The sequence below is a fragment of the Grus americana genome, chromosome 2, assembly GCF_028858705.1.
Source record: "Grus americana isolate bGruAme1 chromosome 2, bGruAme1.mat, whole genome shotgun sequence".
Lineage (NCBI taxonomy): Eukaryota > Metazoa > Chordata > Aves > Gruiformes > Gruidae > Grus > Grus americana.
This window is the reverse complement of record NC_072853.1, coordinates 147587137-147605725: the sequence shown is the minus strand read 5'-3', so window position 1 is coordinate 147605725 and position 18589 is coordinate 147587137. Positions and strand designations below refer to the sequence as shown.

General features: G+C 35.3%; 1 protein-coding gene across 1 annotated transcript in view; it reads right to left on the bottom strand.

Moving 5' to 3' along the window:
* The window catches only part of MALRD1 (MAM and LDL receptor class A domain containing 1), a 280047-nt gene that overhangs the window by 156324 nt on the left and 105134 nt on the right, over positions 1-18589 (bottom strand). The window contains exons 21-25 of the mRNA XM_054818588.1: positions 16126-16282; positions 12481-12591; positions 11344-11557; positions 5911-6158; positions 227-524 (exon numbers count right to left, since the gene is read on the bottom strand). Of these exons, the coding sequence (XP_054674563.1) occupies positions 227-524; positions 5911-6158; positions 11344-11557; positions 12481-12591; positions 16126-16282 (1028 nt within the window). The remainder of the gene's footprint in view (positions 1-226; positions 525-5910; positions 6159-11343; positions 11558-12480; positions 12592-16125; positions 16283-18589) is intronic.

The window sequence follows — 18589 nt, the reverse complement described above, 5'->3', positions numbered from 1 at the left end:
AAGTCTTGCAGATTCACAAGTCTTGACTTAGTACCCAAACAATTATTTAATAAAATAATTCTATTAGAATTTCAAAGAGCTACTTAAAAGCATGTTGGTTTCAACAAGTCTTTAGCAAGCCATGTATTCTATTCCTCTTTTGAAGGAGAGACAAAGAAATGAAAGCAATGCTGCTATTCATTCTTTCCAGACTTACATAGACTGTTTGTCCATAGCAGGAACTTACCTGTTGGAGGCAGCATTGTTGGTTCTGCTGGTAAAAACTCTTGGGATGGTAAGCACCCCCTTGAAAATGTGAGGTCATCAAGTGCTATGCCATCTTTGGGACCTCCTCCAGCTATCCCTTCAAAGACAACTTGAAAATCATCATCTCCATCTCCAGCGAGGATCAGTGCCTTGTGCTGCCAGAAATTTCCCTGGTTTCCAGTAAGATTAAGGAGAATTTTTTTATGTTTTGTCATAGTCCTCTGGTAGACAATCAATGATCCAATGTGAGCTCCATACATATGGTAATAGAAAAGTATCTGTAAGCAAGAACAATAGCATCAAATATACAATAGGTGACTTCAGAAACATTCTGCTAGTGTATTTACCCTAATTATTAAATGAAGCATCATTAGTAGCATTCAGAATAACCCTTAATTTTACTGATTTAAAACCAATTTAATTAAAATGCACACAGAAAGACTTACTAGTGAAAATTTTTTAACTATTCCATAAGGAAAACTTGGAAGCCAGCATTACAATACTGTGACAGCTGATCTTACATTTCTTTTGAATAACTCTTTCATGTAAATGTAATAGAATGAAAAAACTTGATAAGGAAACAGAGGTTTGGAGCACTGCCATTTACAATATGGGAAGTAACTTCAGTTTACTGAACACTTTTCTGGTTATAAACGTGTTTGTGCTAGATTATAGAGTGTGTAATTTGAAAATAACCTTCTCTAATCTAATATGGGAGCAAAACTTCTACATGGACTGCAGAAATGCAAAACAATATCCAAAATAAAACATAGGAGGTCCTTGGATTAGAAAACAGTGATTACATATACAGAACATTAAAAAAAATCACTGTGAAGAGTTGTCACCATTAACTGCTCTCTAAATTATTTTCAGTTCAAGAGCAACAAAGGAATACTTGTGTTTGATCAAATTAGTACTTAATCTAGTTCAATATCTTGTTTCTGACAAAGATCAGAATATTTTCAAGAATGATGTAGAACCCTGAAAGAAGGCAATTCATACTACAATATGCAAGAACATATCTGTAGCTCAAATTCTTTCTAGTTTAATGCATAACACAAGCCCTAAAGAATGAAAACTCTATCTTATTTATTATAGCTATAAAAACTTAATAACAAATATGATGATGCCCATGTAAATGTAAAGTCACGTCCTTTTGTATTACCTGGTGCTATAGGGTTTCATAGGCTTCTGTAGTCTACTGTATTGCACAAACATACTATTTTTTTAAAAAACCCCACATTTCTATTTAATGGCTTTTCCCTAATTATTGATTAGTAAAGCCACCAAGGGCTTTGTGTTATAATTCTTTTGAAAGTTTTATTATGTTCACTTTCAGAATGTCTCCTGTGCAATGAAATAGTCAAATACAATTTTTATAAGTCAGCTTTCTTGTATTGAAATATTTCTCTTCATCTGCCCATTTCCTGTCCTGCAACTACTGTTTCTCTTAAAATCCCTCTTTAAATGAGGCTTGTCTATTCAATATATGTGTTTATCTTTAAACTATATTATGATTTCCATATTTTTATCTGTAACCTCCATTTCTTTTTAATACTGCTGAATTTTGTTTGATTTTTCTGACTGTCATTAAATTCTAGGGGGTATTTTCATAGAGCTGCCCACCACACTGCTCCTAATTGGCTACAGTTCTTTTCAAAATTACCAGACTGTATTTTGTATGTTTGCCTTTCTTCTATGATCATTGAATTCATATCCCCCCCTCCCCCAGCTCCCAACATTACCTTCTGGACTTCACATTTATTTGCAATACCCTTATCTCAATTACACTGAATAATTTTGTATATTGGAGCCATCATTTCTAGTTATATCATATAGTAGTAATGTAATCTTGATAGCAGTTATGCAAAAATTTAAGTATGTATCCAAGTCCTTTCAGGACTGGGGCCCCACATTACTCAGGCTTCAATTATAAGGCATGTGAAATATTCATTCCCATACTTAAATTTGCTTTTTATCAGAATGTAGGCTAGCGCTCTAGTCTTGGTTCTCCAAAGTTCTCTGGATGTTGTCATTCATCAGTTGGCTGCTTAATCTTTTCAGGTCTGTGCTGAAGAATTTATCATAGATTTTTGAAAACTAAAATAATTATAAAAAATGGTTCTGTTTGTAACTAATTTTCTGATACTGAAATAAAATCGGAAAGGTTACAATGCAAAAATATACAGAAATATCCAATACTTGCAAAACCAAAACAACATACCCTTTCTACTGTGCATACTATAAAGGAATTGCTGGTATTAATGATATCTTTCATTAAAATTCTTTGACTTCATTCTTAAAATCCCTCAGAATCACAATGTATGCCGTATGCTTTTGGTTACCAATTGCCACTAAATGTAAGACTTTGTCCCAACACCATCTCTTTTGCCACCATAGTCTGCAACAGTGCTACTTCAACATTGGTAGTTAGGAGCAGCCCTCAGACTGGTATCACTACACGATGTCTTGCAGTGAATACTAATTCAAAGAAGGTATTTAAGGTTTTTAAAAGTATTTTCATCACAATTTCTTTATTGTTCCACAACAGCATATATAGATTTCCTGGTTTTCTTATGGGTTGACGTTTCCAAATAGTATGATTATTTATCACTGATGCCTTGTTGCAGAACTCTCCCTTTTCTTTCCCAGATTTATTTTGGCATAATCTCCCTTTCTCTCTACTTAGATTGTTTCCCTTGGATTTCTATTCTTTTTGAAGATGAAGCTTGGTTTGTGAAAGTCTTGTAAACAAACAAACCTTTTTTTTTTTTTTTCCCCATGCATCTCCCTTTATACTTGTTGATGTGTGTTTGTTTTCTCTGCATAAAACTCTTGTCCCACTGATGTAAATGTACATTTTCCATTGATCTGAATGGACCTAAGATCTCAGGCTAAAAGTTTTTTGTAATATGTGATGTAGCCTTTGCTTCTCTAATATTTCATAGAAAGGAGAAAAATACTTTAAGGGACTGTCTGATCTGCTAAGATAAAGCTCTGGGTCCTGAAATAATTTTTTTCATTCATACAATTTACTTTACTAGAAATTTCATTTCCCTCAGTCTTTTGCCTAAATGAAAGTTTCAGAACTGGTCAGAACCTTCAAAAAGCACTATAAACTATCATAAATATGACTGACTGTTTCAGACCATATCATGGATGTAGAGATTTGTCTGTAGAAGGTGCATAGACCTCCTGGGTTTTGTAAATAATTTTCAGTGTGACAAAAGTAATTGTTTCCAATAGTTACGTTTCAAGCTTTTCATTGCATTTAATGTGTGATACATCATGTATATTCAGATGTGAACCAATCATTCTCAGTTATTCTGCATTTCTTTACAGATATGTTTTATTCTTCCTTGACAGAAGTAGTGGAAAAGTTATTTTTAAAGCATAAAACAAGATAAGGTTGAGAAAAAGAGGTTTTCAAATATGATGCTAGAGAAAGAAGCAAACATGTCCAAGATCGTGTGAGCAGAATTTTTTAAATATGTATATTTTAGGCCATACAGAATATTAACTTGGAAAACATGAGACCATGGCTCGAATTTTAAAGATATTTTGTAATGGCTAGATTAAGTTTTGCTACAGACATATTGAAATTAATCAAGTTTTGTTTGGATCATAAAATCAAGACATTTATGACTTCCTGACTTTCTTATCTATAAAGAGTTTTGGGAGCGTTCAAACAGCCAGAAGAATTTCAATCAAATGAAATGCTTAGAAATCTCAAGCATAAGCAGAACTCTTTCCAAATTACAGACAAACTCTTTACAGGTTTTGATTTGCCTTGTGAGTAGTAAATATGAGATAAATGGATCTAGAAGCAAATGACTGGACATTTTGAACAGAGATGTCATCTGCATATACAGCAAAACTATTTAGGACTATTTCAGTCTAAGAAAACCTTCATTTGATGAGCATAGTGCAGTGATCACAAAATCAGTTTGATTCAAAGGCTTTTTAAAAAAACAGCTCCTCTTCACCAAGATTATTCTCTTGAGAGAACTAGATGCTAGATAGATATATAAAGGTGAACTTGCAAAATGAGACTACTGAGGACAAAATCTAATGTAAAATGATTACATATCCCATTTTCAGACAGAAAGTCAACAAAATTTTACATCTTCAATAAATATAAAAACACTGATATCATCTCTCAGGCAAGTCACTAGACCAGTATCTCCAACAAACAGATGGAGTAAGAATTCCCGGTGTAGCATCAGCAGTGGAGATGCTCCAAATGCTGGAGAGCAAGGTGGCTGTTTTATCATTAGAGAGCTATTGAATTTATTTAACTGGGTACAGATAGATAGCCAACAAACATTCCTGTTGCCAAGTTAGACAAATCTTAATGTATTAATAGCAAAATAATTAGCAAAATAATAGCCTGAATGCTGTTTTTACTCACAGTTGTTCCAAAATTATTTACCCTGGATTCTAGGCTGGCATACAACTGAGACCACTCTGCATTTGTTCACACTTCCTTTCAACTCTAATAACTCACAGAATGGAGTATAAAAGTTCATCTCAAAACAAAGTCTGAAATAAATTAATATACTAATACCTCCTTTTTCTCTTCACTAGCTCCTTTTTTCTTTTTTTTTTTTCCCCCAGAACACTTCTTCAGTTCTAGAAATCCATTCCCAAATTTACCCTGAAAATGTTAAGCCTTTCCTGCCTTGCTAATGTTCTAAGTCTTTATAAATTTTCCTTTGCTAATTTTCCAAAAGCTAGAAGTACCACTTTCCCTCTCACAGCAGCTCCATTTATGCACAATATTCCTCTCCATGTAAATAATATATATAGGTATTTCTTAAGCTCTACTTCCAATTAGTATTTTAAAATTACTACTAATTTTATTAATAATTAGAATTATTGGTAACTATTAATGTTTAAACTTCCATTTTGTGTTTGACATTGTTAGAAACTGAGATACCTCTCAGTTTTGCCTTGACACTAAAAGACTGAAAATTTGGAAAAATACCATTTCAAAGTAATGCATAGTTCAACTTTTTGGAAAATTCACTTTTTCAGCATGTTGTTCCTCTAGCAGATTCTGAAAGATGTGTTCTGAAGATGTCTTATGAAACTACAATTTACCATTTTAGCAACAACTGTAAAAGATGTATCAAAACTAGAAAACATTTTAATCCAGATTTGCAGAGAGATGATCAAGCTCAAATCACTGTGCTGTAATGTTTTGGAAAATAAAGACTTGCTTTTCTCCATTGCCTAGAAGAGAGTCAGTGACACAGCCTTCTGTCATGCATCCTTCCATTTGCAGTTGTACTCTGAAAGCCAATTGTTACTGTATTTATATATATTTTCTCCATAAAATCACAAAATGTTACATAGTTGTATGCTACTCAGGGCTGGTGTCACATAAGACATATTCTAAATCAGACGCTGTGTTCCCTGTCAACTTCATCTGAATCTCCCGGAGTACTTATTCACTTACAGAAATCATTTTTCTCCCACAACAAGATACATGTTTTCTTATGATTTCAAGGAAATAAGATCAGGCCCTGACTCTTCTACAACATGCTTGTTTTTTTCTCAAGAAATGTTTCAGTGATCATCTTTATTAATTTTAGGAATATTATCTTGGTGCCATCTAGAAATCAAATTCTGCATTCCTGCTAGTACCAGACCCCCACATACCTTACAGTCTTTATTCCTTCTGCTTAGGACAGGACTAGAAATCCTAGCTTTCTGTCCTGGCAGCTCAAGAAATGAACTCTTTATAAAAATATAATGACCAGATGGCTCTTGTAATGTATGATCAGTAGCTGGTCCAATGCCCATTTTTGTTGTACTGCTAGTTCTGAGGTTCCAGTCAAAATCATCATTTTCATCTTGCTTCCATCCACAAAGATCAAACTCAAAATTGCAATGCCCGATAGATGTACCTGAAAGACATTTGCATACATGATAAGAGATTTTTTTTTCAAGAAGTTAATTAGGTAGATGTACTACAGCGTAGTATTCAAATCCATAGAGAAAAAATAATGCTTCAGTAGAAAAAATAATATTGATGTTTCTTATTAAACAGAGCATTTTTTATGTTCTAGGATATAATAATAGGATAGGATAAAACTGCATATATATGAGGTAGGTCTCTGCACTCTCATCACAGTCCTTGGTATAAAAGTAACCAAATATAGCAATCTATTACAGGTCAAGCTGAATAGGTCTTTAGGGTCTTACAGGCAGAGGTCAGTTGGTGGTCTCCATAGGGCATCCAAGACGTCTGCAGAAAACTAGCCTCTTTTCGGAGGAACATGTTAAGGTCAGGTGAAAACAATAACAAATGCCTATATTTAAGGGAACAGAAACCCATCCGAATGAATGTATTGATCACCATAAAGGCACAGCCTCCATACAGACACATATAGGTAAAATATAAATGCAGGTGTGCTAACTTTGACCTGAATCACACCCATAGTTTACTTTTGCATATTTCCAGAAGTCACACTTGTATTTTCTTAGCCAACATGCAAATGTAGATGATTATCTACATTTCTCCTTAAATTGTATTTAATGCCTAGAAAAAGAGAAAGCTGTCATAATGTTGGTTGATTTTATATGAAATAAAATTTATGTTCTTTACCAATTTTCCAATCTTGAATGTCAAAACATCCAGCATGGTGAACCAACTGTCCATGTAAATTAACTCAATTGCATCACTCCAGAAGTTTAAACTGTGTATATTTTTTCCTCTATGCATCTATAACTTCATTATAATCATTACCAAGTAAGACTAAACTTGCTGAAATAAGTCGGAATTTTGGCAGAGCCTTCAAGAGACTTTCAAGTGTGCCCTGAATATCCTTACTATTGTTGCTGGAAAGAAAAGTGCTTTGAAAATAAATTTGGAAACTGTATGGATTATTTGGTCAGACAATATAAGAAATGACAAAAGCTCTCTCATAAAATGTAAACAGAATCTAACCCTCTTCTGGGGTCTGATAAAGTTCACTCACTTAAAAGTAGCTTTATTTAATTGGCAGCTGGTCAGAAGCCTCAGTAATGAGGCCAAGGAGCTAAAATCCATGGAGTCTACGCATGGACCAAAACTGTACAGACAGCTACCTCTAAAATTTCAGGCTGAAATCAGATGAAAGATTTCTTACTTGTATTTTTCTTGTGGAGGTCATAAGGGTGAAAAAGAAGCTAGAAACTTTTTCTTAAAAACATGAACTATTTGGCAAAAATAGCTTCACTATCTTTTACTTTTTTCTGCAAATATGATGCCATCTGAAATAACAATTCAAAAAGCCCCAAACCTGATGTGCTAAAAGATATGATTATAATTTATGCAAAACATAGATTGTAGTTTACCTCAATGGAATGTAATTGCCCATAAAATTTGTAACTCCTCATCTTTTGCCATATGATCATTTAGTTACTTAATATTTCATGATCCTTCATGAAATTCCTTCAATTACTTACACATTCCACCTCGAGTCAATAAAATTCATGCCTGAAACAGACCATTTTATTTTAAAGGCATGTTTTCAAGAATCAAGACCTCAAGGCATGAGCATTGAACATCCCTGCTAATGCTGTATATATTGTGCATTACCTAATCTAAATTTAGATGTCCTTGTAGGATCTCTACAGTCAACAAAGAAAAATAGTCATATCTGTAGGACAATTTATCTAACCTAACTCAAACAACCAATTTTAAATTACATGAACTTCACCCTGGAAGTGAGTCACTCTAGTGATGAAAAAGAGAACTCAGGCAGCCTGCTTAGAAGCTCAAGTTACAGCAGATGACTGTGTGATTGCATATTAAATCTTTGGTAGTAGACACTTCTATGAAGAACTATGAACTCTTAGTAATGAAGTACAAAAGCAGAGCTAATCCTTTTGTCTGTGGCGCAGTGACACAGGGTTGCTGAATTATTCTACTGGATGAGCGCTTAATAATTGAAGAAAAACACTTAACAGGAGGTATATGAATCGTATTATGTTGCTGACAAAAGACTAATGAATCTTTGTAATAAACCAAGCAATTAAATGGAGCAAAATTTAAACTATTTTAAGTCATATTATTCCCAACAGCTATGCCCAGATGAACAAGAAGTACAGAGCTATAGGAGCAGTTCTGTAGCACAAAACACCTGATGCTGAGGACCTGATGGCATTTAGGGGGCTAGTGGAGGAAAGAGGACTGAGGTGGTATAAACTGATCTGGTGGGCTGAATGACCACTAGTGGTTAGAATATATTTGATGCCCTCCTGGAGCTCATCCTTCAATTTATTTTCTAATGAATAGACCCTAGCTCATATGTTTGAGCACACTCTAGAATGCAAACCAAATTGTAATAAATAGGAATAACTGAGATATTTGCTTCAGAAGCACACTGATGAGCTAAACCAAACATTAACCAAGCTCAGATAAAACCAAACACCTACCAAGTACAGCCACCTGCACTGGCACTAATCCATAATTCAGCCTGGAAAAACATTATGGCCCCACAGCCTTTTTGACAAAATTTAATTTCCTAGATCTCATAAAACACCATTTCTACCTCAAGAGGCATGCCCAACTCAATCTAGCCAGAGCTACCTCAGAGACCTTCCTCTGATACATTGATAATCTCAAGCAGCATAAGGCAAACGCCAGCAGTTTCTGAACAAGGTTGAAAGAGTGCTACCACCCGTTAGGTCTCCAGCACTGTTGTGGTTTATTTTGTTCTCATACCCTTGTAGTAAGAAAATAGTACTAGTGACATTATACTTAAAGATCCTTTCAGTATCTAATGGAATAATTTCTAAACATTTGATGAATCAGTGTATCTGTTAAAATGTGTACTTGATTTATTTTACGGCACTGATGTCATGCAACTAGCTAGAAAGAGCCCTCTACAAGGCAAACAAAACCAAGGCACAGGTCTCTCAACAGTAATTTAACAGCTTTATGGGGCATAGGTTATATCTCAGCAGCACTGGCTTTGTCTAGACATTGCTAATTAGACTTGGTGAGTATTATCATGTGATATAGTCCTATTAACATTCTGGAGTTTCAGGAATATTACAGAGATTAGAGACTAATTTCTTTCAACATGGTGCAGAAAGATTTCATTAATTAATATATAATGACTCTTTGTGCACATAGCAAACAACATCTACCATTAAAACTAGAGATCCAGGCAGGCCTACTGCTAAAAGGTACTATGGAGATGTCTTGAAGCTACACAGTTTTCATGGTTTTTAAACACAATTGCCACGCCTGGGCAAAACTGCCCATTTCTTGTTTCCTGTGCTCTGATCTGTCATGCTTTGCCCCACTAAAGCTTTCCCCAGGCTTCTGAATTTGAGGTTTTCAAGCTACCATTCTATGGTTCAGCAGTGAGGAAACAACTCTTCTCTGATGGCTGCAAGGAATGATTAAAACCCACAAAGAGTGGAAGTATGTGCTTCCTATCATTGTGTTCTCTTCAGAGGCAGCCCGCCTCATGAAAAAGCTGTGAAAAGAGAACTAGCACTTTTCTGATAGGTATATTTTCAGCAAGTGCTATATTATGTATTTCTACTTTATTAAATAACTAAAGCAGAGGCAGCACCAATGAAAGAAACCCACGAAGTGGAGATTTAAAGCAGCATACCTATTTCAAAACTCAAAAAATAAAAGGGAAAAAAGGAAAGCAAAAATTAGCCCAATTCCTGACACTGTTATTGAAAATACTATTGAATAATGCACTCCTAGACCTAACAAAGAAAGTCATAATTGGTCACCCAGCATTTTACAGCACAATTAGACATTACAAATGGGATTAATTTTTTACCTGAGATAACATCCATGTGGCTATAGAAGTTTCACCCAGTAATGACCCCTGTGCTCTAAAGGCTCCATAATACTTCATTGTAAAGCTTCCTGTTACAATGCAGTTAGGAAAGTTCTTAATTTTTTTAAAGATTTTTTAACTTTTTTTTTTAAACTTAAAAATAATGACTAGGAAAAGCACTTCATAGGAAAGCATTTTCTTTGTGGGACTGCTTCAGTTCCTCTTTTTTCCAATGGGGAATCAGAATGAAATACTTACTTCAGTGGGTTGCAAAACTAAATCCTATCGGCCTGTTTGAACCATCTTGCCCCAACTGCTTCAGTCTTTACTTGGCTGATGGTGTTTTGTGGGAAATACAGACTATCCAGAAAACTCAGAAAAGTCATAGGTAAACGGCTTTTAAATATTTCAGAAAATAAAAGCCAAAATATGAGAATCTTTTTGAACAGAGTAATTCCAACTTGAAATATTCCTCGTTTTTAGTTGCAGAAGATCTGAACTGGTCCCCATATAGCTTAGTGACATGTTATTCCTGGTTTGGAAATCACTGAGAAGTTTAATAGCATGAAAAGGATTTGCAAAGCACAGTGCCTTTGCCGTGTACCTTAGCTTCATAGGGTATTGGCATACCTTTGCTCATAGAATTGTATTAACTGAGAATTTGATAAACTGTATTCATAATCTCGATAAAAATGGGGCAACTGTTTGTACGGTACCAGACAATGCAGATTTGATTGTGTGAGCTTTTCCCACAATTGTACCAGAAAAAAGAAATTGTTAGTACTATATATTGTGATCTGTTTCTCCAGAGGAGAACCCATTTGATATGAAACCTCATTCTTTGAATCCAGTACTACAGATGCTGTTTCTTGGTATCTCTTGTAAAACCAAAATTGTACACTGTTCAGATCAAAATGATTTGCTAAAAGACCTGACAATCTTTGAAATATCAAAGCAGGCAGGTCCCTCATATCCCAAAGGTATTATGCTTGAAGTATTTTTTTAGCCTCAATAAATTCTTTTCATATGGAAAACAGGAGATTTCTATTCTGTTTTTAAAGACAGCTGCTTTCTGAGTTATTTTAAGAAATTCACTAACAGCTCTTTTTTTTTCTATCATATGATTTCAAATTAAATAATAGTAATTTAAAATCCTTAGAAGCCAAGGAATAAAATTAAATTATTACCTTCTTGTTTGCTTTCTTAGCTGATGAGCTGCCAAAAGTATTCAAGTAATAACAATTCACAGCAGGCACAGTTATTTACGATAATTATATTAAAAAACTACCATACTTACTGCAAATAGTAGGGCTCTCATCTGAGTTATCTGCACAGTCATTTACAAAATCACACAGATTATCCTTTGGGATACAGTACTTGTTGGCACATGTGAATTCGTCTGATGTGCAAGGTCTGCCTGGGATGAGCAAAGGGGAACAATCTTCAAAGGTAATATCATCCACTGCCACGTCTCCCATGTAACTGACACCACGTTTTGCCCTGAAAACAACCTAATAAAAATTACAGAGCTATTACAGTAAGACACTGTTAAGATATATAAAAGCTTACATATGCACAATGAATAGAACAGAAACTACGATGGTCCTTGCAAATCTTGGAATATGAGGTGGTCAGTTCTTACTGCCACAGCACAGTCCTATGAAAGTTTGTACTACTGCTTGTACAGATCTGTCACTATAGCTATTGAAGGATGATCTTCTAACATCGACCAAGTGCAAACAAAAAAAAAAAAAAAGAGAAAGAAAATGAGCAACACAAACTGATAGTAGTCCCCACTTCTGAATTAATAGCAAGGGTTCCACCTACTTCTGCAAGGTAAGCATGAAAAAGACTAGTATGAGTCATTCGTCAGTTCTTTCCATCACTGTAAAAAGAATGTTAAAAGTTTCATTAAAAACCATCCAAGACAGAAGTATCAGGGAATGTAATACATTTTTAAATATGTTCCTGGCTGTCTCTCTCTCTCTCGCTTTCTCTCTTTTTTTAAAAAAAAAAAAAGGATATAACTAAGCATGGCATATCCATGACTAAATATCTCTAAAAGGCTTAGGAATCAGCTCATATTTCAAAGCAAACATCATGCTCAAGACTCTTTTTTTCATAAACCAGATGTAATACTACTACATCCTAAGGAGAAGGAAGTGGAATAGTTTAACCTGAAATGGATTCAAGGATAGAAGGGATTCTCTGTCTTAAAAATGGATATCAGTCTGAGATTGAGGGAGAGTGAGAAATTTACAAAAACTTGTGTCCAGCTCAGATAACCAGATAGCCAAAAAAGATGACTTTTGCTATTCAAAAGGGGAGGTACAGTAGGAGTATGGGGCAAAAAGGGAAATGAGGAGGTGAAGAATGCATAATATAACTACCTAAAGCCAGCTGTCTAGACAGCACATAATATAGGAATACATACCTGAAAATTTGAACGAATTCCTAAGAACACTTCTGCTCTGTTCCATTGAGGACCTTGGCTGCCACTTTGAGTCCACAGTTTAGAAGTCTTGTTACCAGTTTTACAGAGTACCTAAAATGCATATAATTCTAGGTCACTAAAAATCTTTCCGTTACTAACTGACTTTAGGTTCCTTAATTGTAGACAAGAATACAAGAATGCCTTGTACAACTTATCTCTATACCACCATTAAATATCATAGAATCATAGAATATCCTGAGTTGGAAGGGACCCATAAGGATCATCTAGTCCAACTCCCTGCTCCTCACAAGACTACCTAAACCTAAACCATAGGACTAAGAGCATCGTCCTTGACACTCCTTGAACCCTGAGAGGCTTGGTGCCGTGACCACTTCCCTGGGGAGCCTGTTCCAGTGAGTGACCACTCTCTCAGTGAAGAGCCTTTTCCTAATGTCCAATACAATGCAAAGGGATTTGCCAGTGCAAACGACTATTCTAAGAAAATAATACTTTAAGATTTTCTGATCTCCTCATAAACATATTCAATGCAAAGTCTTGCCTGGCCTAACTTATGTCATTAATTTATCTGGAGTGGCTAGCCACAAATAAAAATTCCTCTTAATGGGTTGGGATCCATTTGTAAAACATAGAAACAGCACTAACAATAAAAGTTACTGAAAAATACGTTAGCTCATGCATCCATTAGATTGCTCCATTCTGGGATAGATTTTCTTGTCCCAATTCTTATAAAACAGCATTTTTTCTTCTACAAATAAAAACTTGTTCTTTTATTCCAAAGACCAAATTTCACCTGTTTCAGCAATGGAAGACTCATAAACACCCTTACCCCTGTGAATAGTCATTGAACTGGGAAAAGCTGGCACTTTTCAACATGAGCACAAAGTCCTAAAGATACTTTGCTCCAACCTCTTGGGCATCCAAATTCAACTGACCCGCCAATAACAACAAGATGGGTGTTTGATGAAGTGTGTCAAGCTGTGTCTCCAGCCACTACTCGCAGAACTAAACATCGGTTCATCAGCTGCCTGAACCACTTCTGCTTTCAAGGATTTATTGCTACTCTGTGTAATCTTCTTAGGGCAGCTCGGGCATTTTTCATCTTAATGAAAAAAAAGGGTTTTTTTGAGAATTTATGCAGTCCCATGAGTGTATATGATATTGCATAACAGGTAAGTTCTGCCAAGCAAACAGCAGATCCTCACACGGAAGAGTTTTCATTCCAGAGGAACAAAAGAAACAGGTGTAATATATTAAATTGAACAGAAAAACAAAGTGACACCCAGCTTTATAGAGAAGAAGAACTGCCCACAGAAGACAGGAATTTCAAGGGAAAAAAGAATAAACTGGGGAGAAACAGAGATGACAGATATTATTTGAGAAAATAAAAGATGCTGAATACGAAAAAGTTTTTCTTATGCTCACATACAAGCTATATATTTATACAAATATAGATATAAATGTTTGTGACTATATAGACACATACACACATGGTTTTACATACATGGTAAATTACCTACTAAATTATAAATCCAAATCCTTCATCAGAAATTCACATTTTCGATCATACTGTGCTAAAGGTTCTAATTTTGGAGTTAAAGATGTCCATAAATTTATGTGCTATTAAAATCCAAGACTTTCCTGTACCCTAATGCACTATGAAGCCCTATGCATTTTGATTACACTGCAGGTTATTGAAAAAGCACATCTAATACTTTGGTAGAGTTACCCATGCCAAGTCAGAGGGCAGAAACCAGACAAAAATGATTCCAACAAATTTTCAAACTAGGGTTGCACAATAAAGTGACAGCTAATCAGCATTTAAATAAAGTCATAGAAACACAGGAAGACAGCCATTCATGCAAACAGCAGGAAAGTCTTCAACATGTCTTACGTGACATTTTATGGCATGGATGCAGAATAATGTGCAAAAATCCAAACTTGTGAATTAAATAAAAATGTGGTAGTCTTGGGGGAAGAGATGCATAAGAGACCTTTAGTGATTTTTAAGCACAGAAAATATGCACATTCATATAATACTTAGAACCTTTAGAAGAAAATAATGAGAAGTTACCTAAATAGTTTTATATTCTGGATTAATTTTACATTCATTATTAATTTCTTAATCAAGGAATTGAAACCAGGTAATTATTTTCAATGTTTAAAATGCAAAGGTTTTGTGATTTTCCATTGGTACATCTTAAAATCAGTTAGCTGGGAGGGGCAGAAACCACTTAAGCAATGGAGGGAGACTGTAGTCTCCTGTGTTGAAACTGAGAGAAAAAAAATTTATATACATTTCCCTTTTGTGGTGGTAATACTGGGCATGGCTCCATAGAATTTGCTATTAATCTCCGAAAAACACTCTGTGGACCTTGTTCCAACTAATGTCAGTTCCTACACTCTAAAGAAGCCCCAGAATCTGGAGTAAATGCAAAGAACTCCCAAAGCAAATGGATCTGTCCCAAGTCCTAAACCTGATGACAAACCATCTTCATACTCTGATTTGCCACTAATTCTAATGAATTAAAATTTGACCGCTTGCCAGTCAGCCTAGCATGATCCTTACTTGCTTGGGAGAAATTCAGTGATATTTTTAAAAATTGTTTAAGAAAATTTCAAGAAAACACAGAACATACTTCCTCTGAATGTCTAGCAAACCACATGCATGGGATCAAGCACACCACATCTTAGATTTCAGTTCTAATGTCAACATATATATTAATTTCATCTTCAAAACAGCTGAATTCTGCCAGCTTTTTAATATAATTTGTTATTCAAAGTAACTGAGCCAGTGAGAATTTATTTGTACAATTAAATTCACACACACTGGCCGCACCCAATTTGATACTGAGTGCACAGGTGACTGGGTATCTTATCCCGAGTAATTTTTCTAAATCCATTTCTGATGCTGTAGTTATTGTGTAACATTCATGGGAAATGCCATTATAGTTACTCAGATGTGTGGCAAAAGAATTGTTGAGAACAACGTTGCTGTTTTATTCATTCGCTTTGCAGTGACTAATTTGATCTATGAGCTGCTGAGTGAGTTACATTTCTATTACAGAAGTGCTTTTATTTTAACTAGAGTGAAGAAAATGTTATGCATAAGAAAGTTTGTTATTGTTATGTCCTAGACATAGTTTGATGTTGCTTACATTAATATAATTAACCTCTGAAAGATATATATTAAACTTTCTGAGGGATAACATAGCAATAAGCTGTTTCTACAGAATTTTACAGCAAATTTTAATACAATTACTTCTTTTCTTTCATCCTCCCACATTCAGCCAAAAACCTCATTGTCCAAATATCTACTGATGCTTTTCAGTGTCAAAGGGTATTGTGCAGTACAAGGCTTTTTCTTTTATGGAAGCTCCAACCACAGTATGTCTATAAAGGTCAGCATTTATGATAGTTGTAGAAAGTTACATTTTCCACAGCTTACTCAAGCTAATGCTTCCTTCAGATTATAACATGTTGAGAGCAACAGGGTACTACTAATTGTTCATTTTCTTTTATTAGCAGCCTAGTTTTTAGTGAAACTAAATGACAAGGCATGAATTTTCACACAGCAATTTCAGGCAGTAAAACAACCCCGACCCAAAACAAAGAACATCTCCGTACCTCCAGAGAACCTATTGTTGAACCATTCATGTAGTTCCAGAATATGATTTTGCATTTGGGCCCCGTAAGGGAGATGACTGGGGTAGCAATGTCAGCGATATGACCGAATTCTCCATTTGAGCTGTCTGCAAAGAGATACCACCCTTCTTCAGTAAACCTGCTCAGAGAGAAAGGTTTTTCTTTATTAAAACAAAACATTTAATCATAATTAAATTATATTTAAAGGTAAAATGGTAATATTTCCTTATACAGATAGAGCATCTTCTATCTGGTATCTGGATGCCCTTTAGTTAATTACTGTGTAGCCAGAATCCCAAAAAGCCCTTGACAAGGCAGCTAGCATTTTTATATCACAGATAGGCAAAATAAACTACAGATAGGCAAAATAAACTACAGAGCTGAAGTCAGCCTTTACCCACAGGGTCGTATAGATGAGGGCTGGACAGCCTCTGGGTTTCCTCCCCTCCTCTTTCCTCAGGGAAATCAGAGGGTTTGAGCCTGGCTTGAAGTCAAGAAAACCCAAACCGGGTGAAATTCTTTCTTCCGGGCCGCTGGGAAAGATGAGTCTGGCTTGGCAGTAAGCTTCAGATTCCGAGTGTACAGAGAGACCAGAAGTACAGTTTTAGTGTTTTGGGTATCTAAATGGGTGATTTGGCTCCTAAAAACCTTGCTTTTCAAAATAAAAAGCAGCTGTTGACCAAAGATAAGATTGCTTTCTCTTTGGTGGAGCTGCTACACACTCAGTGCTTCTCAAAAGAAAAAAATCTTTCCAACAAGGGCTTACAAACCTGACAATGAGACCTAGGTTTCTGAAAAGGTCCTGGTATTAGGTTTTTCTTGGTTTTCAGTTTTCCTGTTTGGCCACGCTCTGGGCAACCACTCCGTAAAGTTGCATCACTGCAACTGTGAGAAGGCAGTGACCATGCCCAGCAAACCCTGCCGAGAAACGCGGGGTACCCAGAGCGTGGTCACAAACTGAAAGTCCTGCCAAATGGGAAGTCAGGGCTTCAATGGTGCAGATTCAAGAACTTTAAGTTTTTATACTATAAGGTTTTATACTATAAAACCTGTCAGTTTTTGTACTTAGAGCAGTCTAAAAGACTTTGGTGCCTGTGGCAAGAACTCAGACTAATGCAGTCTTTTTATAACTACTTTTTCAATAATCTAGTGAAGTTTCTTTGAAATCTTGTAAGAAAATTGTTTCTTTAAAACATGTTATAAAATTTTTAAAAATAATGTCACTATTTAGACACAATTTACCTCCAATTGCAATGCCTGTATTGAACTCAACATGTACTGATCTGTGTGACAACTATGAATTTAGCACATACAGGTTTATCACTGCAAAGTCACAACAAAACTAATAGATTATATTTACTATATAGAATACTTTACACTCAGTAATCACAAAATACTTTAACATATTAATTAAGGCCTGTCATGTACTCTGGAGGTCAAGGACAGAATGAATTCCACCATATATTCAGTAACTTTAGGAACAGCACATTCTATCTACTCTAGTACATAATACAAAGTAGGCTAGAAACAGACAAATTTTATCTCTGTACTCCCACAGCAATTTCCTCTGAGGATCTGAAGTCCTTTAATTAATTCACTCATCCTTAGAATCACGTATGCAGAAACTTGTTTCTCTTATGACCAGTGACAGATTGATAGACTGCAAACAGCCTGATCTTCCTTTGCCCAGGGCAAAGAATTTCATAAAGTATCTCCTTATCCTTCCTATAACCTGTGGTTGATCTTAAGGTTATATTTAAATGAAAATAATTTTCCATCTCTTTCTCCTTCTTGATGCTCAAGGCTGTTAAATTTTTGCTTCTTAGGAAAATTAAAACCTAGTAATAGCCATTGACACAAAACAGCCCTTCAAAAATCCTTCCAAACCAGAGGCTGGTTCATTGCTTCTTACGCAGAGTACTGCTTCTGCCTCCACCGGTGTCACACCAGAAAAAAAAAAGGTTTAAAAAGGCAACTGCTATAGCCATGGGAAACTACAGAAAATATGTTGGTAGATGAAAGTAAGAGACAATTCTGGTCATTATAATATGTTTTGGTATGGAAATCCCAGGCTGTTTCCTTCAGCACAGGTAAGTGTAGTTCTGACACTTCTGTGGGTCAGAAGTGGGGGGAGCACTTTTACTGGTTAATCAGCCGCAGCTCAACCCTGTAATCATTACACACTTCTCAGAGCTTTCCCAAAACCTTATCTAGCATGCAATGAGAGAAGAATGAGAGAATCATTGAATTTGTAGATATTGGTAAGGATTTGTATGTAAAATATCTGCAAATGTCAAAAGGCACAGAAGTGAAATTATTCTCATAATTTCTCTTTAGCTAGGAAAGATCATCCTCAGCTCTAAACTATTAATACATTTGTTTTATTAAAAGTGAAGTACTGAAAGATCCCATAAAATGAAGGAACTTTTACAGGAAAAGATAACAT